At 45.8% G+C, this 23,368-nt stretch overlaps 2 protein-coding genes across 5 annotated transcripts in view; one reads left to right on the top strand and one right to left on the bottom strand.

Annotated features, from left to right (window-relative positions):
- Ccpg1 (cell cycle progression 1) overlaps nt 1-23,368 on the bottom strand; it is a 58,834-nt gene that overhangs the window by 2,679 nt on the left and 32,787 nt on the right. For 2 of the 4 annotated variants that reach the window (XM_036192637.1, XM_036192638.1), the window contains exon 9: nt 21,974-22,685. In XM_036192637.1, the coding sequence (XP_036048530.1) occupies nt 22,496-22,685 (190 nt within the window). In that variant the 3' untranslated portion in view covers nt 21,974-22,495. Of the gene's footprint in view, nt 1-21,973; nt 22,686-23,368 lie in introns of those variants that run through there. The other 2 variants (XM_036192640.1, XM_036192639.1) reach the window with 2 other exon arrangements.
- On the top strand, nt 1,607-22,286 carry Pigb (phosphatidylinositol glycan anchor biosynthesis class B). The gene is made up of 12 exons (XM_036192642.1): nt 1,607-1,841; nt 2,784-2,919; nt 3,529-3,646; nt 5,963-6,067; nt 9,220-9,350; nt 10,760-10,900; nt 13,710-13,761; nt 15,626-15,837; nt 16,566-16,630; nt 19,914-20,127; nt 20,224-20,404; nt 21,669-22,286. Exons 1-12 carry the CDS (start codon nt 1,712-1,714, stop codon nt 21,816-21,818), a joined length of 1,635 nt encoding a protein of 544 aa, XP_036048535.1. The 5' UTR covers nt 1,607-1,711; the 3' UTR covers nt 21,819-22,286.

Raw genomic sequence — 23,368 nt, 5'->3', positions numbered from 1 at the left:
GCCTGGGCTACAGAGTGAGTTTCAGGACAGGCACCAAAACTACACAGAGAAACCCTGTCTCAAAAAACAAAACAAAAGAGTCAGTATACCCTCCCTCTCCATCCTTCTTTAAAGATGGTCACTGAACCTTGGGTTTCATGAAGTTTCCAGGACAAAAACACAGCACTTCTGTTAAACACTCTAGAAGACAAGCCGACTGATTAGAACTTCAGTGACTACGCAGGGCCAGGATGTTGCAGGCCCCAAGCCAAATGACCTTGTGCTCTCTTTTTTACCCCTACATAGTCATTTTTTAGTCATCTCCATGTGACCAAACATCTTTATAATTATCAGGTGGAAGCCCCTCCCTTCCACCAACCCAAAGGCTACAAATCCAGATGTTTCTACTTGATGTTTCTACCACCGAATTTTTAAAAGATTTACTTATTTTTAGTTTCTGTGTTTGTCTTCATGTCCGTATCTGCAGGGGCATGCATGCCTGGTGCCCTCGGAGGCACCGAGTCGGTGTGTGGGTACTGGGAATTCTGCAAGAGTAGTCAGTGCTTTTAACCACTGAGCCCCCACTAACTATTTTTTTCTCTTTTAATGCTCTGATTGCTGGGCATGGAGGCACACTCCTTTGATCCCAATACTCATGAGGCGGAGACAAACTGAGTTTGAGGCCAGCCTAATCTACATAGCGAGTTCCAGGCCAGGCAGGGCTATACAGGGAGGCCCTGTCACAAAGATAGATAAAAAAGACGAGGCAAATAGTGCACGCACCTAACAAGCGCAAGGCCCTGGGTTCGATCCTCAGCTAAAAAAAAAAATCCCAGCACTGGTGAGGCAGAGATGGGAGAATCTTTTTTGAGTTCAAGGCCAGACTAATCTACCTATCGACATCAACGCAAGAAAAAAAAATTAAATAAACTGGTGAGAAAGCAGATAGTTTGGAATAGAGGAATCCTCTGGGGTGGTGAAAAACAGATTTTTTTTTTCTGGAGCTGAGGACCGAGCCCAGTGCCTTGTGCTTGCTAGGCAAGCGCTCTACCACTGAGCTAAATCTCCAATCCGAAAAACAGATTTAATAATAAAAAATTCACTGACATGGGGCTCAGAAGTTAAGAGCACTGGCAGCTCTTCCAGAGGTCCTGAGTTCAATTCCCAGCACCCACATGGTGGCTCACAACCATCTGTAATGAGATCTGGCGCCCTCTTCTGGTGTGCAGACATACATGTAGGCAGAACAGTGTATATATAGTAAATAAATCTTTAAAACAAAACAAAACAAAAAAAACCCTTCCTTTAATTAAAAAAATCCACTGACGTATAACTTTCTGTCTGCTGTCACTGTAAGAGCCTTGATGGAACTGCTCCCACGCGAGGACGCGGCATGCGGGGTGCGCGCCGTGGACCCCTGGTTCTCGGCACTCCACCTTTCTCGCTCCGCTCCGTTACCTCCACGCGCTCCTCGGCGGGCGCTGGCCAGGTGCCGGGAGCACGAAGGCCTCCAGTCTTGGCTTTTGTCTTTTCCAAGACTGAACTCCACAGTCAGGTAGGTGCAATCCTGCACCGCTTCGAGACTCGGCCACTTCCGGCCACATTTCCGGCTGTAGTGGCGCTTGGGCCAGCCCCACGACGGCGGCTCGCGGGGCCCAATCTTAGTGGTGCGCGTTCGCCAGCAAGAAGGCGCGGGGCGGGCTCCGCACCGGCTGCAGGTGGCTGGGAGGAGATGGAGCCCGAGGCCGGCGACCAGGGCCCGGCCTCCCGCGGTCTCCACAGCCGCTCCGGAGAGATGAAGCTGCGGAAGAGGAAGTCCACGCTGTACGTGAACACGCAGGAGAAGCGATCGCGGCGCCGTGGTGAGTGCAGGGTGCTCCCCAGAGCACCTGGCATCTGCGGCTTGGTGGGCTGTGCACCTCGGTGGAAACGAGCTGCAGCTCGCTGGATAGTGTCTCTGCCATGCGGTGCAGGATTTGGATTTGCCGCAATCCTCCTGCCTCAGCCTTCCCATTGTCGTGAGGTGATGGCACCATCACACCTGGCATAGCAGATTTTAACATAAAACCTGATTCCCCACCCCATCTCACCCCACACACGCTGTTAGCAACTAAAATAGAAAACTTTGAACACTCCGTATTCAGCATGCAGGGTGCCTGTCCACTGGGGAAAGCCAACTTTGGAGGTGGCCTTGGACGGGCCTGGGTTTGAATACTACCTAGTCAGTAACAGCATTTTTTTTGAGCTGAGGATCCAACCCAGGGCCTTGTGCTTGCCAGGCAAGCGCAAGGCTCCAGGTTTGATCCTCAGCTCAAAAAAAAAAAAAAAAAAAAAAAAAAAAAAAAAAAAGAAAGGAAAAAAACAGTAACAGCATTTTTACTTTGGGCAAAGCAATTTAGTTTCTGAGCCTTAGCTTCCTCACATGTAAAACGGAGGTTAGGAAAGTTATCACCAGTGGTTAACAGGTAGGGGTGTGTGTGTGTGTGTGTGTGTGTTTGTGTGTGTGTGTGTGTCTCCCCTACCCGGGTTTGTGTCTGTTTTTGGATGGTGAGAGGTGTTGGTGGCGGGAGGTGTTCTCCACACACACTGCTAGGGAACACACTCAGGACCTCAAGCAGGCTAGGCAGGAGTCCCACCCTTAGCTACCTCCGCAGACGGTCCAGTAGTCATCACTTAGCTAGATGACGTTTGTGGAGTGGTGTGGAGGGCCTTAACAGAGCCAGAGCCAGGGACACTACAGTGGTGCATCTGAAGGAGGACCTGCCTGACTTTAAGACCAATCTCCCCTTTGATTTGCTTTTCAGATCTTCCGGGAGAAAACATTCACCTGGTCTTGTTTACCATCGCTCTGCGAATGTTTAACTGCTTCCTAGTCCAGACAAGTTTTGTTCCCGATGAATACTGGCAGTCTCTTGAAGTTGCACACCACATGGTTTTCAGATATCCTTTATCATAGTTTCTTTCTTTCTTTCTTTCTTTCTTTCTTTCTTTCTTTCTTTCTTTCTTTCTCTCTCTCTCTCTCTCTCTCTCTCTCTCTCTCTTTCTTTCTTTCTCTCTTTCCCTCCCTCCCTCCCTCCTTTCTTTCTCTCTCTCTCTCTCTCTCTCTCTCTCTCTCTTTCTTTCTTTCTTTCTTTTGGTTTTTTGAGACAGGGTTTCTCTGTGTAACAGCCTGCGTGTCCTGGATCTCACTCTGTAGACCAGGCTGGCCTCGAACTCACAGAGATCCACCTGGCTCTGCCTTCTGAGTGCTGGGATTAAAGGCGTGTGCCACCATGCTGGGCTCCAGAAACACATTTCTAACTTGAGGAAATTAAGACTTTAGTTGACCAAATGTTCACTATTCAATACAAAACCCTGTGTTTTAAGGATTAGGGTGCAGTCTAGTGGGACATTACCTGCCTAAGCATATCCAAGACTGGGGGCGAATTCCTACCACCAGAACAAAAAACTGTTTAAAAACATGTCGAAGAATAAAATATTGCTTTCTATATAGAAGTGTAGATTAATTTGTTTCAATTCTATTTGACATTTGGTCCTTGATATTAGTAATTATGGCTATCTGACCTGGGAATGGACAGAGGGACTGAGGGGTTACACTTACCCCCTCATCTTCGCGAGCATTTACAAGATTTTGCATCTTTTGGGGAAAGACAGTGTTCAACTGCTGGTAAGTTTAAATTAAAATGACCAAAATTGTTGTTAAATCCATATATTTTTCTTTTTCGAAAGGTAATTGGTAATAACCGAATGACTTTATTAGTTTCACAAAATTTGTTTCCAAAGACTATTGTTGCTAAAGTCTAGTCTTATCTGGGAAGCCCACTGTACCAAAGACACTGTGATGTAGAACTCTTCAATGTGTTTAAGGATAAAATAACAATTTAAATTAAAAGATACATAAATAAAAGTGAGTGGCTGGAGAGTTAGCTCAAGGTTAAGAGCCCTTGCTACACAATCATGAAGACCAGAGTTCAGGTCCCAGCACCCATGAGAGAAGCTACGTGTCCCTGCAAATACCTGTGACCCCAGCTTGGAGGATTATCCTTGGGTTGTCCTCCACCCTGCAAAACCCCAGTCCCCAGGTCAGGTAGAGACCCTGCCTCAAAAGGAACATGTGACAGAGAAAGAGGTCAAACACCCTCTGGCATCTTTATGTGCACACACACACATAAGCACACACAAATAAAAGTCGACGGGAAAGTCTGCTATGAGAACTCAGTTTAAGGACAGCAGAACAACTGTTTTACATATTGTTTTGATTTGGATTTAGGGAGAAAATGAATGTGACAGAAACTTAATGATCCGTATCATCACCATGCTGTGTAATAAGACTGTGGTTTCTAGATTATGGACTACTGGGGGCTATTAAGAGGAGGCTTTGCACAGGACCTGAGAAAAGTCTGTCTATTCTGACTCATATTTTAAGATCATTTGGAAGAGGAGCAGGAGGGAACCAAACCAAGTCCTTGGGCATGCTAACACGTCCCACTGAGGTACATCCTAGCCCTCAAGGTCCGTTAGACTGTCGTCAAGGTAGACCCAGGAGTTTGGACTGTTCCCTTCCAGTAAGGGAAAGCTAGGACCCAGTGTTCCAAAGGGAGTCCAATTCTGAGGTGCTGTGTGGAGTCTAGAAAGACCGAGGGTCTGGATTAGCTTGAGTTACACAGGGCCGTGTCTACTCTTTGCACCGTCTGAGGCCATCTTGAAAAAACAAAAACGAACACGAAATTCCCTTCTCTCTGCAGTGTCTAAGGCCATCTCGGGGAAAAAAAAACATTTTAAAAAAGATTTCTTTATTCACGTGTACTCATGTTGGTGTTGGAGACTAGAAGAAAGGTTCAGATGCCTTGGAGCTGGCAGGCAGTTGTGAGCTGCCCGGCCTGGGTGCTGGGAACTGAACTTGGGTCCTCTGAAAGAGCAGCAAGCACTCTTAACCACTAGTCATCCCTCCAGCCCTGGATTTAAAAACTTTTATTGTTAAGAGCACAGGCTGTGGTATCAAGCCTACCCTGGTCTGAATCCAGGCATCAGTGCTAACTAGCTCTAGCGCCTCAGGCACATCACCCAACCTCTCTGTGCCTTGATCTCCTCATGTATTAAACCATTCCTGCCTCAGCAGATTGTTGTAAGGGATGAGCTAATACACGTGAAATACTTGCTATGACATCCAGCACATTGTCCTGTAAATGCTTGACTTAGAAACAAAACTACTGCTCTGACTTTAACAAGTATGGACTGCCCTGCCATCTTATTCCAGTATCACGCTCTCTAATACCTTTACCACAATCATGAAACAACACATTGTTGGAAAGAACTACCAAAACAAAGTTAAGAATAGGTTATGTAGAGCCGGGCGGTGGTGGCGCACGCCTGTAATCCCAGCACTCGGGAGGCAGAGGCAGGTGGATCTCTGTGAGTTTGAGGCCAGCCTGGGCTACAGAGCTAGTCCAGGACAGGCTCCAAAGCTACAGAGAAACCCTGTCTCAAAAACCAAAAAAACAAAACAAAACAAAACAAAAAAACAAAACTACTGTATGCTTCTGAAATAGAATCTTAACACAATAAAATGGTTTGTAAGCTGTTCAAGAGGAGCTCATGGTAGGACACTTGCCTAACATGCATGTGCCCTAGGTTCAATACCAACTATTACAAAAGAGAATCAGTGCTGTAAGATATACATAAATATAAAAGTGGGCAAGTGGGGCATGGTGCTTTGCACTTGTAAATCCCAATATCTGGGGGTGCTGGGGCAGGAAAAGCAAAGACAAAGCCAGCTGAGCTACATAGCAAAGCCTTTCCAAAAGACAAGGTGTGGGGTTGCAGGCAAGAGCCAGCAAGCTAACCAGCAAGCTAAGCACACACCACAAGCGGATGGGTGAATATGGAGATGGGTACTGTTGATGGTTAGGTGTTTATTTTCATGGCACTTCCGTATGAACCGGGATGGTGCACTTAACAACGGTTTTCCTTTTAACTACTGAAGATCTGGATTCCCAGACTGGCCCAAGCTCTTCTGTCTGCTGTAGCGGATGTCAGGCTCTACTCGCTCATGAAGCAAGTGGGAAACCAGGAGGTGGCCCGATGGGTGGTAAGTCCAAACCCTTTAGACACTTTACAGAGCATGTGTGGGGCAAATGGTTCCTAAAACAGCTGATCCGTGGGACTCCTGGAAATCCTTCCGTAATTAAAAACAGTAAACTCTGGATGGTAGGTGCCATCTCCTAACTGAGCTCCAAGTGGGACAGGCTGAATCTCAGAAGCCAGCTATGGAAGACCTAGGTCCTCTCAGCTGCCAGAGGCCTCATCTCTTTCCTTAGTTTCCGGACACTCTGGAAGCTGCTTGTACAGCCTGTGTTCACTGTCCCCACAGGCCTAGCTGGACTGCCTGAAGGAACTCGGCTGTGTGAGGGAGGGAGGGCATGGCCTGGAAAAGCATCTTGTCAATAAGTTTATTCCTTGTGGGCTTTGTTTGTTTAGTTCTGGATTTAGGGTTTGTTTTTGTTTTTGTTTTTGTTTTTTGAGACAGGGTCTCTCTACATAGTCCTGGCTGTCCTGGAACTCACTATGTAGACCAGGCTGGCCTCAAATTCACAGAGAGCCTCCTGCCTTGCATCTCCCCGTCAGACTGCCCCCCAATGGGTGACTGGATTGTGTAGTGCCACTGTTTCCTTCCTTGACTTTGCACACATGAACCATTTCCCAATCCACTGATTTTATTGTTTCCATCAGAAAACACATTCTAAATTCCAAGCTTCCCGTTCACCAACACATTCCTGGGCTATGATGTATTAGTAAGCTGGAGAAAGGGCCTATTTGTACAGACGTTATGTTCCTTTACATTTTAAGATGTGTTTTATTTCCTGTGTCTGTATGTGGTGCCCATATGGGCCAGAAAAGGGTGTGAGATCCTGTGCAGCTGAAGTTACAGGTGTTTGTGAGCCACCTGCCGGTGTGCTGGGACCTGAACTCTAATCCTCTGATAGAGCAGTAGGTGCTCTTAGCTCCTTGGTCTGTTTTGTTTTTTACATTGTAAAAAGAAAATTAGCTGCTGGGCGGTGGTGGCGCATGCCTTTAATCCCAGCACTGGGAGGCAGAGCCAGGTGGATCTCTGTGAGTTTGAGGCCAGGCTGGTCTCCAAAGTGAGTTCCAGGAAAGGCGCAAAGCTACATAGAGAAACCCTGTCTCGAAAAACCAAAAAAAAAAAAAAAAAAAGAAAGAAAGAAAGAAAGAAAATTAGCTTAGTGATAAGTCCTTGCTAATTGACTCAGACATGAAGTCAGCACCATGGCAACACTGTTTTGTTTTTATGTTTTATATATGCTGCCAAAGGTATACTTTGGGCGCCATTGTAGCTGAAGTTTTCTCCAGTCCTGCATGGGCCCGCAGCTGCTCAGACCCAAGTAAACAGACAGAGACTTATATTAATTATGAACTGTATGGCCTAATGGTTCAGGCTTCTGCTAGCTAGAACTTACATCTTTTTTTTTTTTTTCTCCGAGACAGGGTTTCTCTGTGTAGCTTTGCAGCCTGTCCTGGATCTCACTCTGTAGACCAGGCTGGCCTCAAACTCAGAGATCCACCTGCCTCTGCCTCTCGAGTGCTGGGATTAAATCCACCACCGCCCGGCTTAGATTTTACATCTTAAATTAACCCATTTCTATAAATCTATACCTTGCCACGTGGTTTATGGTATTTTTACATCTTGCTTCTCATGGTAGTGGCTGACAGCGTCTCGCAGCGTCTCCTGACTCAGCCTTCCTGTTCCCAGAATTCCCCTCTCTGCTTATCCTACCTATACTTTACTTCCTGCCTGGCTAGTGGCCAGTCAGCGCTTCATTTATCAACCAAATCAGAGCAGCACATATTCATAGCATACAGAAAGAAATCCCCAGCACATGCAATGGTAACAAAGATCACAGCCCACCTTTGAGATCTCCCCTGAATTCTCCTTAAAGAAGAAAAAAACACCCTTTTCCATCATGATAATTGGAACTTCTTTTTGATTTGTTTTGTTTTTTCAAGACAGGGTTTCTATGTGTAGCTTTGCGCCTTTCCTGGAACTCACTTTGGAGACCAGGCTGGCCTCAAACTCACAAAGATCTGCCTGCCTCTGCCTCCCGAGTGCTGGGATTAAAGGCGTGTGCCACCACCGCCTGGCTTGTTTTGTTTTGTTTTGTTTTTGGATACAGGGTTTCTTCTATGTAACAGCTCTGGCTGCCCTGGAACTTGATTTGTAGATCAGGCTGGTCTTGAACTCACAGAGCTCTGCCTGCCTCTGCCTCCCCAGTGTTGGGATTACAGTCATACACCACACACCGCACCTGTGTTTTTTGTTTGTTTTTTTGAATCGGATCCTTTTATAAAGGCCTTTAAGAGAGATAGGAAAAGCCATGTGGTGCTTTAACAAGGAGTTCCCTCTAAGACTGGTTTTGTAGACTTCTGATGCCTTTGTTTCCATGTTCAGGGACATTAATTTAATGAAAATTTAATGCCTCATGACACTGTTTTTTTCTCCCTTCTCTTACTCTTTCAACGAGAACTATGGGAGCCAGGGCAAAGGCTCTCAGTAGCAGGGCAGCTGGCCTCAAATGTATGAAGCCCCACCCCCAACCAAAAAAAGAAAAAGAAACATGGGGCCAGATGCTGACTAGTTCAAGACTACTGTGTTACTAAGCAACTTCCTGCTCAGCCTTGGCTATGTAGCAAAATTCTTACCCTTAAAATACACACACACACACACACACACACACACACACACACACAAGATGATGAGGAGGAAGAGGAGGAGGAGAGGAGGAGATAGGGCAGCATTTCCAAATCAGTATGAATAGATGCTCCAGTCCAGCCACTGTGCGGTTGGAGGTGGAGCACTGGCTGGCTGATGTAGTGGGGAGCATCAGTACTCCATGACCTGCACCACAGTGTCAGTGTTGCAGGTATTTCATTAACGGAAAGTACGAGTTAAGTCAGAGGCAGGCCATGAAAAAGCACACGAAAGCACTACTGACTTTGCATTATGAAAGGCAAGCCTGCTATTGGAGCCGTGTGTGTGTGTGTGTGTGTGTGTGTGTGTGTGTGTGTGTGTGTGTGTGTGTCACAGGCTAAGAGCAGCACCTGGCATGTCTCCTAAGGCATGTCCCCTTGACGTAGCTTGTGCAGCATCGGGACTCTGCTTTCTACAGAAGAGAACACTTAGCTTCCGGTTTCCTACGGCAGCTGTACTCACTCCTGACTTGTTAGTTCCTTTGCCAGCTGTGCTCTTGGTTCACGTGGTACTGCTGTACCCGAACCCTCACGAACACCATGGAGACCACCCTCACCGTAATTGCCCTTTCCTACTATCCTCTGGGAGGCTCAAGGTCCAGGAACAGGTAAGATGGTTAATACGTCCAGACAAATCTCTAAGACATGCTTTTGAAAAGCCTAACTATCAACATGGCATATCTAGTAGGTCCCCATGTGTTCTTGGGACTTAGAAGAACCAAAGTTCTCGATGAGGGAAACAGGAAACAGTCACACTGCACGGTGAAGCGAATAAATGGGCTGGCTACAAAGTGTGGACAGTGCTTAGGAAATCCTGTCGTGCCCAGAGCTCACTGAAGTGGCAGTCTGTTATCAGTGGGCTCCGAAGGACCAGGGGAAAGAGTACCAGGACCCTTGCAAAGCTCTGCTTGAAGGTCCCCATGAGAGACAGGCATAGCCAGCCTTTAGCAAGGGTGAGGAGTCAGCCAGTTACACTCATGGTGACTGCCTTCCAATTCCCTAAAGCAATCAGAAGCAAGGCAGGTCCCCTGAGCAGCCCAGGTGAGGGTCAGCAGATCCGAATGGGCAAAACCCAGACTGAGCCGAGAGAAGTGTCTGAGCAGAGGCCTGGAGCTGAGAGAGCTGTAGGCGCTAGACAGCGCTAGGCAGGTGGTGTGGGGAGCAAGTGTGTGGGAGGGAGGAGCAAGCAAGGCTGAGGCTGGGGTGAGACCAGGCTGGCTGCGCACCTTGGGGTTGGTTCTCCACATAGTAGAAAATCACCAGAGTCAACCCTGATTTCAAGAGTGTACTAAAAGCTAGCTGGGTGTGCTGGCACATGCCTTTAGTCCCAGAACTTAGAGAGGCACAGGCAGGCAGATTTCTGAGTTTGACACCAGCTTCATCTAAGTAGCAAGTTCCAGGAGAGCCAAGGCCACATAGAGAGCCTGCCTCACAAAAAGCAAAAACAAACAAACAAAACTGAAAGAGATAGGCTTGGGTCCTGTACAAAGACAGTTTCTTTCCTGCAAAGACGGAGCCTCACTTTGTAGTCCTGGATATTTCAGTCATGTAAGATAATTAGGAGGTGTAGACTCCAAGGCAGTTTGGGGGAACAGGCTATTTTGTTGTGCTTTATAGCCCAAGGTCTCTAACTCTCTGTTTTATAGCCTTTTGTTTTGTTTTGTTGTTTTTTGAGGCAGGGTTTCTCTGTGTAGCCCTGGCTGTCCTGGAACTCATTCTGTAGACCAGGATGGCCTCAAACTCACAGAAACTAGCCCACCTCTGGAGTGCTGGGATTAAAGGTGTGCGCCACCATCGCCGGCAGAATCTGCTTCTTACTTGGAAGTGCTAAGCTAGGTTTGTTGCTAACCTAGGTTTGGAACCACAGCACCTGGAGGCTGAGGCAGAGGAGTTAAAGTATGCGGTGAGCTTGAGCTATATAAGACAGACTCTGTCTCAAAGGCCCCCACACCAGTTCTCCCAGAGTGGACACAGCCGACTAAATCCATTTCCTGTGACGACTGTTCCTTGCTCCTAGTGTCAAGTACCCGCTCCTGGTTGTGTTTGCTTGCCTCGTCCGCCCTACAGCTCTCATCCCATGGGTGCCGCTACTCTTCCGACACTTCTACCAAGAACGGAGAAAGCTCCATCTGATCCTGCATCATTTTTTACCTGTGGGGTAAGTCTGGCTGTGGTGCCATGTATAACATCTTACTAACCTCTAAATGACAGGCTGTGGGAAAGGTTTTGTATCCTTCAGCTAATTACTGTATCTAATGTCACAGAAAACTTCCAACTCAGTTTCCAAGTTTTTAGACACTAGTGTGTGCGTGCTGAAAGGCATACATACATGGAGGTCAGAACACTTCTGTGTTCATTCCATATGGGCTCCAGGAATTGAACTCAGGTCATCAGGTTTTTATGGCAAACACCTTTACCCACTGAGCCATTTTGTTGGCCCAGTATTCCATTTTAGATTTATGAGAATGATTAACTGTATTGTATTACAGAAAGTGTCTATTTCTTAGAATTTCCATTTTTATTTCCTAAACTTTTATTTATTAAAGACCTTATAACAGTTTTGCCCATATGACCTCATGATATCCTTGGATGTAAGTGATGCTGGCATTCTTATTTTAGAGTCAACAGAAGCATGGTGAAATTTAAAATTAGCAAAGCCAGTGAGACAGCGACTGTATGTTAAACAGTATGTGAGTACCCAGATATGACTGACACCTATTACAGCATCCAGCAGAATATCCACACTGCCTTCTGAGCCAGTGGGTGTACCTTGTCAGCAGAGCATGGGGTTTGCCACCTGCCTCAGTCAGCTTTGTGAGTAGCTGGGATCACAGGCCCCTGTACCAGGCCTGGCCTCTAGGGAAGTGCCGAATATTGAGCCAGAGCCCAGTGCTCTGGTCTTCAAAAGACTAAAGATCTTCGGAGGGAAAAATGTTAGGAGGACATACAGTTTCCAAGGTGACTTAGAAACAGTGCAAGAAAGCATTTGGACCAGTGGAAAAGTAGGGTCCACAAACAAGTCATTTTTTTTTTTTTTTTTTTTTTTTTTGAGACAGGGTCTCACTAGGTAGCCCAAGCCTGACTCTACCTTCCGAATGCTGGAATTAAAACATGTGCCACTAGGCCTGGCCTGTTTTGTTTTGTTGATGTTTTGTTTTTGAGATGGTCTTACCCTGAAGCCTTGGCTAGCCTGGGACTTGCTATGTTAAGCAGGCTGGCCTTGAACTCAAAGACCCCCTTCTGCTTCAGTCTCCCAATTTCTGGAATAATGGCCTTGAACCACCACACCTAACAACTTACAATATATATATATTGAACCTACTTCCAGTCCTAAGTTAAAAGAAAATCTCCAAAAACAGTATAGATCTCACTGTAAAACAGTGGTTCTTAACCTGTGGGTCTTAACCCCTTTGGGGGTTAAATGACCCTTTCACAGGGGTACAGGGGTTACATACCAGACATTCTGCATATCAGATACTTACATTAAGATTCATAACAATAGCAAAATTATAGTTATGAAGTAGCAACAATGATAACTTTATGGTCAGGGGTCACCACCACCTGAGCAACTGTGTTAAAAGGTCACAGTGTTAGGAAGGTTGAGAACCACTACTGTAAGGCAATGTCTTCTCCAGTCCAACAGAATATCCTCCTGACCCAAGAAACCATCTCGAAAAACAAAAACTGAAAACCAACCCCAGATGCCTATTCTGCACCTTACAGTTATTTATCCTTACCTTCTGAATAGTGTCAGTGTTTGCTGTCTTATCTTGGGTTGTGCCCTGCCTAGTCTCTGTATCGTTAGTTACTCTAACTCATTTTCTTACCTAGTCAAATTGTGGCCATCCTCTAAGCCTACAGTTCTCGGGACTGCCTGCCCACTGTAAAATGATAATCATTTTGGAAAACAAAATATTTGATAAAACTGATTGCTTACACTAGCAGTATGTCTACTCAAAAAAAAGTACATACTGTGGACACTTAAATTTGCATGATTTGGCCCAGCCTGGTGGCACACACCTTTAATCCCAGCACTCAGAGTTTGAGGCCAGCCTGGTCTACAGAGTGAGTTCCAAGGCAGCCACCTTGTCTCAAAAACAAAACAAATTGTATGGCTGTATCTCCTTGTTAGCTTTCTATTGCTGTGATAAACACTGACCAAAAACAACTTGGGAAGGAAAAGGCTGATTACAGCTTACCAATTACAGTCCATCACCCAGGGAAGCCAAGGCAGAAACCTGGAGGGAGGATCTGAAGAAAGGGAAGCTGGGGATGCAGCTTACCAGCTTGCTTCCTCTGGCTGGCTCAGCTACCTTTCTTACACAGCCTAGGCCTATGGGCCCAAGGATGGCCCCACCCACAGTGGACGCGCACTACGACCTCAGTTAACAATTAAGAAATGCCACACAGATGTGCCACAGGACAATCTGATGGGGAGAATTCTTCAACGGTGGTTCTCTCAGGTGTGACAAGTTGACAGCTGGTAGGAACGACGACGCTGTCTGTAGCTAGTGTTCTACATAACTAAAAATGCAGTGTCCTAAAACAGAATAAGAGCAGTGTGACAGACACAATTCCATACACAGCCTTGTACATGAATGAACTGCAGCACACACAGGAAGACAGTCCAGTCTTAGAAGCAGGGTGACAGTGAAGCTGATCTCTTGTAATATACTTGGAGCCAATGACATGTGGAGCCTTTTAAACCCTGGGAACTTTGAAATAATAAGTATTTGTATCTTTATGTTGACAGGTTGATTATTCAAGAATAGATGAAATAGTGGTCTTTTTAATAAAGGTTGCTTAAGTGCATCTTGTCATCAGTGAAGGATCTTTCCAAATGTATGAACCCACACTTGGTAGACTTGACTTGTAAGGCATTTTTAAAGTGGTGTTGGTACAAGGCATTGGACTGGATGGAACCCAGCAGGTTCAAATGTGAGTAACCATTCTACTTTGTTTTTCAGATTTATAACCTTCAGTTTGTCTCTGATAATTGATCGTATCTTTTTTGGCCAAGTAAGTAAAAACAGATTAAGCGAAAGGCTATTTTTAATCATTTACTGCTCTGAAACCTCAAGCTGGACTTTTGATGCTTTTGTATTTCAGTCTGGGTGTGATGATACATGCCTGGTGTGATGGTGCACACCAGTAATCTCACACCAAGGAGGCAGGGGGATCAGGTGGTCCACGTTGTTATCCCTAGCTGCATAGGGAGGTGGAGGCCAAGGCAGGCTATAAGAGACCCCGTCTCAGAACACAAACAGACCCATTAACAGTTTTAACAGAAGCAGATCCTTTTTATAGTTGTAGTGGAATCCATTTCATCACTACTGGCTTATTCTTTGGTGTCCTCTGCAGCAGTGTCCGTGATATACATCTTGATTAAACATTAAACATGATGTTGACTCTTAAGTCGCCCAGAAATCCTGTCAACCAGATACTCTGTCCTTCAACTGTTTGGTTTGCAATACAGGCTCCCTAAGTGTGGGCAGTAGCCTTCCACTGCTTTATATTCGGCTCCAAAAGGCACACTGGGTACTGAGTTACCACTCTGGTTTGGAGCCTGGAAGATTTATTGTTAGCTGTGAGGTCTTGGCAAATCTCACACTTTCCTGCCATACCGTATCTGGAAATGACTGTGGCTCTGATCTCCTAAGCAAAGTTCGGTTCTATGGGGTGCTGCATGCAGAATACTCACAGCAGTTCTGGCCATAAGTGAGCATTTCAGATACTCATCAGCAGTGTTGCTGTTGCCGTCCTCAGTACCTGCGCTCTGCTAAAACTCAGATTTTAACACCGAGGGCATTTTACCATACCAGGTAGAGGTTGGTAGCGTAAGGCACTAGAGTAAAACCATTAATGTGAGTGCCACACAGGCCCTCTTCTAAGTCATTTTAAAGCAGGATGTAGTAGCTCATGCCTCTAATTCTAGCACTCAGGAGGCAGGAAAAACACCTCAAGTTCGAGGCCAGCCATGAAACACTGTCTAAAGTAAAACATCTTAATTTGTTATTTTAAGGAATTCATTTCTTAGCCCGGTGGTGGTGGCAAACACCTTTAATCCCAACACCTGGGAGGCAAAGTCAGGCAGATCTCTATGAGTTTGAGGCTAGCCTGGTCTACAGAGTGAATGAGTTCTAGCACAGCCAAGGCTTCACAGAGAATCCCTGTCTCAAAAAACAAGAACAAACAAAAATCCATTTCTTTTTAATTCTTTATTATTTGTATGCATGTTAGGGAGGATGTTTGGAGGTGAGGGGACAACTTTATCCTACATAGGCACTGCTCACAATTGCCTGTAAATCCAGCTCCAAAGGACCTGACACCTTTTTACTTCAGAACAACTGCAGGCTCTCTCTCCCACCCACACATACATACATACATACATACATACATAATTAAAAGAAAAATCAATTTTAAAAATTATCTAATTGGGTAAAAAATTTGCAGTACCAAAATAAGTATGAATGATTATTCATAATTTTTGAGATTCACCTTAAACATCTAGCATTTTACAAATAAACAAAAGATACATCAAGTACTTAGAAAAACAAATTAACAGCAGGGCAGTGGTGGCACACTGTTTAATCCCAACACTCTAGGAGACAGAGGCAGGTGATCTCCAAGATCAAGGCCAGCCTGGTCTACAGAGCAAGTTCCAGGACAGCCAGGACTTCACAGAGAAACCCTACCTGGGAAAAAAAGAAAAGGAAAAGGTTATTAACAAGAATTCATGTCATTAATCAGAATTACTAATGTAAGACTGCTGCCTGATTTTTAAATTCTTATTTAATATCATGATTTTGTCTAATACTTAAAGGTCCAAGATCAGTTTCTGACACTAACCCTTTTTTTTTTTTTGGTCTCTCACTTATACCAGTGGACATTGGTCCAATTTAATTTTTTGAAATTTAACGTGCTGCAGAATTTGGGGACATTTTATGGCTCTCATCCATGGCACTGGTACTTCAGTCAAGGAGTTCCAGTTGTCCTGGGAACACATTTACCCTTCTTTATTCATGGCTGCTTCCTGGCCCCCCGGAGGCTCCACATACTACTGCTGACGGTACTGTGGACAGTACTGGTGTACAGGTAAGACTTTTACATTCATGTAGGTGGACGTTTAATGTTCCCGAGATTATGGAGCCACTCAGAAGCAGGCCCTTCCTTCCTTAGGATAGAGCAGTAGAGGTTATGTCAGATGGAAGGAATAGTGATTATGTGGTGACCAGGACAGTGACAAGTACCTATTCATACCTGACTATGAAGTCAAAACGAGGAACTGGTAAGATGGCTCAGTAAATAGAGGCACCTACACCAAGCCTGATGTCCTGAGCCGTCACCAGGATCCACATGGTAGGAAACAACTAATTCCCATAAGCCCTGCTCCTCTGACCTCTGAGTGCCCCCTACTACGTAAGTAGCCCCCAACACAGGTACACAAACATTTTTAAAATAGTTTTTAATGAATGTATCCTTATTCCAAGTTTGAGTAATATTTCTTAATTGGTGATATAAATTTTCTAAGTGTACATAGTATTTTCACTCTGACATTGTTTAACCACAGTCACATTCTGTTTAAAAAGGAGTATGATTCCTGAGTCTGAAGCCAGGCATGGTGTAATGTCAGCAAGGCCAGCAACACAGACTAAAGCAAGAAGTGTCAAGAGTTTGGGCTAGTGTGAGCTGACTGAGAAATGGTTATCTTAAAAAAAGAATTCAATACTTGAAAAATAAGTAGATGTTTATTTCATTTTAAATACATTGATTTCTCAGACTCATGTAAAATTAATGTTTTGCCTCAATATCTTTTGTTATAGCATGTTGGGCCACAAAGAATTCAGGTTTATCTATCCAGTTTTACCATTTTGCATGGTGTTCTGTGGTAAGTATTTTGTTTAATACAGAATACACTGAAAGATAGAAACAGTTAAGAAGAAGCCAGGCATGGCGGCATGGCTGTAATCCCTGTACCGGAGAGGAAAGGGCAGCCTGGGCTTTGATAGCAAGGCCCTGTCTCAAAATAGTCCAACGTTAAGAGACAGTCAGTGCCCAAGGAGCTGTGTACTTCCAGCCTGGCTATGAAAACTTACTCTAGTGTTTTCTTTCTGTGATCTAACCATCTGTGGGTGCTGCCTGATTATGCAGGCAGGGCTGACCTAGACCTCACTATTCAGCTGGCCCTGAACTCCTCTTGCCTTGACCTACCAAGTGCAGGGCTTACAGATGTAAGCCTTTGCCTAGCTTCTAAATGTCTTTTCTCCTGCATTCAATAAGATAAAACAAGGCTACACCTGCCAGTCTACTTTTCTTGCCGGGGTAGGGGATAAGACAGTGTCTGGCTGGCCTGAAACATGTATGTAGCAACTCACTGTCATCCAGTGACAGGATGCCAGGTCTGCTCTACCATGCACAGCTTTCCATGGAATTAACATGGTTTTTTGTTTTGTTTTGTTTTGTTTTTGAGACAGGGTTTCCCTGTGTAGCTTTGTGCCTTTCCTGGAATTCATTTGGTAGCCCAGGCTGGCCTCGAACTCAGAGATCCACCTGCTTCTGCCTCCCAAGTGCTGGGATTAAAGGTGTGCGCCACCACCGCCTGGCTATCATCTTTCTTAAACACTTCAAATCTAGGCCTTATTCTGTTGTGACCTATGTTAACCTGATTTCATGTCAGTCACTGCTGCGTAATTAGTGACTTTTAATGCCATTTATTCTTACAAGCCACAGCTTAGCTGTGCTCACTCACACTGACTGGACAGGGCCCGGGGCCTGCCTAGCTCTAGATGTGTGGGACCAGGCTAGCCGTAGGCCAAAAGCATCAGCCCCTGAGTCCTGGCACTGCCCAGCGGGTCAGGTGGAACTTCATGCATGCCGTTTTCAGGGTGCCAAGAGAAGAGTGAGAGGGGAGGCGGCCTGGGCCCGCAATCTGCAGACCCTTCCCCCAGTCTTTGGGTCACAGCAAGTCAAAAGCCAGGCCAGATTCAAGAGGTGCAAAAACAGCAAGTTTTCTGTCTCTAGGCACTCAACTAGCCAGAACTCCTCTCAATCCTGTAAGACCACGTCTGCATAACGAGTTCCTGAGTGTGTGCACTTTGCCTTGGTTTCTTATGGTAACTGGAAGCTGCTACTGCCCAAGGCGGAAACACTGAGATGCACTTGTACTGAGCTGCCAACATGTATTAGGTGTCCACTTGTTTCCTCCTGGCTGCTAGAGACTCGCTTCCCAGAGTACTTGTTCTGAGTTCGGATCTGCCCATCAACATTATTTATGCACTGCTTCAGGATAGACTCTGTGTTTTAAAGCCAAGGCCAGAGGACTGCTGGGTAAGGCCAGCCTGGGTTAAATGCATGGCAAGATCCTGTCTCAAGGGAACAAAAACCACTTGTAATCCTAGCACTTGGGAGGTAGAAGCAGAAGAAACCAAAGTTCCAGACTAGTACTTGTCCCTGGAAGCAGCTATTTCAACTTGAGGATAGTTAAATTGCCCAGGCTAGCCTTGAACTGGCACCCCTCTTGCCTTGGCCTCCCCCTATTAGTTGGGATTACTGCTCTGTGCTACCTCACACTATACAATATATATAGTTTCTTAATTTTGGTGTCTGATGTTCATAGCTCCACCATAAGATCTTTCTTGTGGGATTTAGTATTGACATCGTGGTCGGTGAAAATACAGCTTTACTTCCTTAACAGAGCAGCAACCTAAACTTCCTGGTACTTAGGTCTATGCCCAGTGCCTCGGCTTTAGACACAGTTCAGCCTCACCCTTCCCCCACTGGTTCTTCAGCTAAATAAACCCCCTTTTCTCATGTAAACAAACACTGACATTAACAGCCTTCCCAGCAATGGTTTAAACTGTAAATGTTATCTCTGTGAGTTCGAGGCCAGCCTGGGCTACAGAGTGAGTTCCAGAACAGGCTCCAAAGCTATATGGAGAAACCCTGTCTGGGGGGGGGGGGAGTAAATGTTAAGTGGCAGAACGTACTAGAAGGTACTGGCATTTTTCCTTGACCTTGGGGGGTTTTGCTTGGTGTGTCGAGACAGGTTTCTGTGTAGGCCTGGCTGTCCTGGAACTTACTCTGTATGGCCTCGAACTCAAAGATCAGCCTGCCTCTGTGTAGAGTGCTGGGATTAAAAGCATGTGCCGGGGGTTGGGGATTTAGCTCAGTGGTAGAGCACTTGCCTAGCAAGCGCAAGTCCCTGGATTCGATCCTCTGCTTAAAAAAAAAAAAAAAAAAAAAAAAAAAAAAAAAAAAAAAAAAAAAGCATGTGCCACCACCGCCCAGTGGTGTTTTTTAGAAGTCCTTGCTACTGTGTAGCACAGGAGATGGAATTACCAAGTGAAGGCTTTTCTCTCCCTCCACTGCGTGAACCACCCTGGTAAGTCACTGCTAGAGAATGCAGATTGTCATACTGCACAACAGAACCTAAAGCCTCCGCACAGTCAGCTAACCAGTACATTTATCAGCATTGGTGGTACGTGTCTGTAATCCCAGAGGCAGGAGGATCTTCACTTTGAGGCCAGCCTGGGCTACATAGTAAAAACACATCTCAAAAACCCACAAAACCCACATACATCCAAACAGCTAACAGAGTGGTTTGTACCTTGTACACTAGATGGAAGCCAGGCAAGCATCCTGGCACTTAGCCACATCCCAGCACACACTCAGAAGCATCTTTTTTAGGGCCAGGCAATAGGAGCAAAGTAGGCACTTAGAGGGACATTTATGAGAACTGCACCTCCATATTACATGCAACTAAAAAGACCTCCTGGGTGGTGGGATCTAACTGGGTGTGACCGAACATGCACATTCCTGGAAGAGAATCATGACTCTTAGTCCAGGTTCGCCATGCAACTGTGTCCTTCCAACCGTCCTTTGTCATTCCAATTTCAGAAACCCCACTGCAAATCTTGGGATGTCAGATGCCCTCAGACTGTTTGTCTGCCAAGACTGAACAGCCATTACCCACACCACACCTGTCACTCACTAGCAAAAGGCTAGTCCTGAGAGTGCAGTGGTGGAGAGTGGTCAGAGTTGATTCCCTGTCTGCCACACACACAATGCCGTGGCTTATACGGTTTGCATGGAAAATTACATACAAGTGTACTTGCTGATAACAGAAAAGCAGGTCTGCCGCGTTCCACTTCCTTCTACCCATCTCCACACAGGATACTCCCTGGCCCACATGAAGGCCTGGCGGAAGGCAGCGCTGAGTTTCCTGCTCTTGTCAAACCTGCTGCTGGCACTCTACACTGGCCTAGTTCATCAGCGAGGCACTCTGGATGTCATGAATCACATTCAGCACGTCTGCCCCAGGGGTCCTGACTCAGCTTCAGCCTCCGTGTTCATCCTGATGCCCTGCCACTCCACTCCCTACTACAGGTAAGGCCGTTCTGCCTGAGGTCCCTCAAGTTTAAGGTCAGCCCGAGACTATATGGAAACGTGGGCTGCTTCACTGTTTTTGACCTTTCTACACAGCCATGTTCACTGCCCACTGCCCATGCGGTTTCTCCGGTGCCCCCCAGACTTGACTGGAAAAGCTCAGTATCTTGACGAAGCAGATGTGTTCTACCTCAATCCCTTGAGCTGGCTACAACAAGAGTTTCGAAGCAATGCATCACTGCCCACCCACTTGATCACTTTCAGTGTCCTGGAGAAGGTACGGAACTTGGAATAGTCAACTCAGCATTTTGATTGGATTAGCACCAATCAGCTTCACTGATCCCTCTCATCTCCTGGATGAGTTCCTCCTCTGATGGCTCTGGGCAAAGACCTGACAAAAACCAACTGAAGGAGAGAGGCTCTATTCCGGCTCAGGTTGGGGACACTGTCACATCAAGGCAGAGGAGCCATGGTGCTGGGTGGGAGCAGCTTCCCAGTTGCAGCTGCAGTGGAGGGATGTGAGCCTGCCTGGTCTATGGAACAGCATCTCAAAGAGGGGGAATGTCCTGGTTCAGTTTGCTCTCACCTTTTCTTTATTCAGACTGAACCACAGCACATCCACATCCAGGGCAGCTCTTCCCCCAATTCTTTAAAGACACATACACTCACCAGATGTGCTTCACTGCTGCCCTGCCTTGTTTCTCCAGTGGGTATTCGTGTTCTTGTATACACACATGTGGGAAGGCCAGAGGATCAAGTTGATGCCTCTTCCTGTCCCTCTCTGCCTCATTCTTTGAGCCTGATCTCTCACTGAACCTGGAGCATAACTACTCTGGCTTGCCATCTGTCCCCCAGATTCCTACTCCGCCCCCATTACAATGACCTAGTGTTAGGATTACAGGTATGTGCCACCATGCCTGGGTTTATTTTTGAGACAAGTCTCACTGTGTAGCCCTGGCAGGCCTGGAACTCACAGAAATCCATCTACCTCTGCCTCCCAAGTGCTGGGCAGAACTAGAGACATGGGCTGTGCCAATGCACCCAGATGTTTGTCATGCCCAACGTTTTACGTGGGTGCAGATCTGCATGTGAAAACTGAGCTACGTCTTCTGCCCACCCCCACCCCACAATGGGTTCTTAATCCAGTAGAGTTGACAAACTGAATGACTGCAATGATTCCATAATTGGTCTCTCCACAGTAAAATCAGCCCTAGTTCTGAAACTCACTAAGTGTATTTCGCTCCTTTCCTGAAAAATCTTGCGTAATTCGAATCCTTGAAGAAAAAAGTCACGCCGGGCAGTGGTAGTGCATGTCTTTAATCCCAGCACTCTCTGGGAGGCAGAGCCAGGCGGATCTCTGTGAGTTCAAGGCCAGCCTGGTCTATAGAGGGAGATCCAGGACAGGCACCAAAACTGCACAGAGAAACTCTGTCTCAAAAAACAAAAACAAAAACAAAAAAGTCACAAAGGAGAGAGTATAATTGTCAAGTCTACAATTCTTTGAAACCACACGTGGCAAACATGTCTCTATTTACTCCTAGGAGATCCGTGCCTTCCTCACCTCGGGGAGCTATGAGAGGACTGCTATTTTCTTCCATACTCACTGGCCAGAGGGTCGAACTGGAAGTCACATACATGTCTACGAACGGAGGTTAACCGGCGGAGTCAACACAGGAGGAACTGAACTGTGAGGACGCCTGCAGAGAGGCTGGCATAAATAACTGAGGGAGAAACATCAGGTGATTCATGAAATGAAGAGGAAGCACTGGGGGACAGCGGGACCATATACTGCACTGAGGCATTCTGGGAAAACACTAACGACGCCAGACTTGAAAGAGACCTTTAGTTTTCCTCACGTGCAGTTTATTGTTCTTCCACAGTGTTGAGGTGTGCAAGAGCGTTCACAAGAACAAGTCAGCAAGCTCCTCACAAGCCAATGGGCTCTTGATCCCACAGAGAGACAAAAGCAGGAGAGTAGACATGTTAGAGCGGATTCCCGTCTCAGCTCACTCCAGCCATACTGCACACCTCAAGATGGCACTCACCGCCCTGTACGAGAAAGCTGAGCTTCTCTAAGCTCGGCCACTCAAACCAAGCCTTGTTTCATGCACAGAATATTTCATGCCTGGCTTCCTTAATAAAACTACCATTTTTTTTTTTCCAGGGCAAAAAAAAAAAAAGTTTTGTTTTTAACAAACCTAAGCTACAGGAAAATGCAAGTTAGTAAGCTTTGCTTTTGCATAATATAAAGCCGTCAAACCAGTCTTCTAGAAGTGAAAAGACAGTCATCCTGGGCATTTCATCTTAATCTCAACACCAAACAAAGTAGAAAGCATCACATCTCCTAATCTCCTAACTTAAGCATGAGTCAGTACTTAGGATCAAAAGGTAACTGGCCCAGCTCTATCTCAAGGTTTGCCGTGTGTCTTCCGTTAGCGCGGCCGTATCTATGCCATTTACCTTCCCTTTTATAAGGCTGGGGATGAAGGTGCTTCTGCTCGGGTTTTCGGTGCCTGGAGTTTTCAATAGTTACCATACGTTGCTTTTTATCAGGTCGACTGAAAGTAGTAAACACATTTTTATCTATGTTAGAGTTCAGTTTTCTAAAAGTAAAAATAACAATGTTTTCCCCCATTAATCTATCTGAACACTGCAAAAAATAAAATAAAATATAAAATGTCATTCTAATATGATATCAGGAAAGAGGGGGAATCACTACTTTTCAACACTAAAGAAAAAAAATAGACATAAAGACACCTGCACTGGCTGGAAGGGGAGACCAATGAGTGGTGAGGAACAGGAATGTGACAATAAAATAATGAGATGTTTCCATTATTCCAGTCTAACAAGTCTCATCTCTACTGACTTTATCTCAACTGAAATACATGTATGCATCTTGCACAGCAAAGCAGTCTCTAACTTCCCCACACTCGCCACCAGGCAGTTAACTCCCCACCCATCGCTCTTTTCCTGCTTAGCCTGCTCTGTAACTGGCACAGAGGTCTGTGCCCCTGCGCTGGATCTTCCAACGGGGACTGACTTTGGAGTGAGTCTGTGTAGAGACTGCTGTGCAACTAACTGCCAACCAATCCTCTCCAAATAAATGTCAACCTGCACCTCCAAAACAACTCACTTCTGCTTAGTACCCCTTCTGGCATTCTGAGTGATCTCAACATCCAGATGTTTATGAAGCCATTCCAGATACATGCAGTCACTTTCTTCCTACTCCCTTACACAAGAA

This window comes from Onychomys torridus, chromosome 7, assembly GCF_903995425.1.
Source record: "Onychomys torridus chromosome 7, mOncTor1.1, whole genome shotgun sequence".
In the NCBI taxonomy this organism is placed as follows: Eukaryota; Metazoa; Chordata; class Mammalia; order Rodentia; family Cricetidae; genus Onychomys; species Onychomys torridus.
The sequence above is the reverse complement of the archived record's forward strand: the minus strand, read 5'-3'. Positions and strand labels throughout refer to the sequence as shown.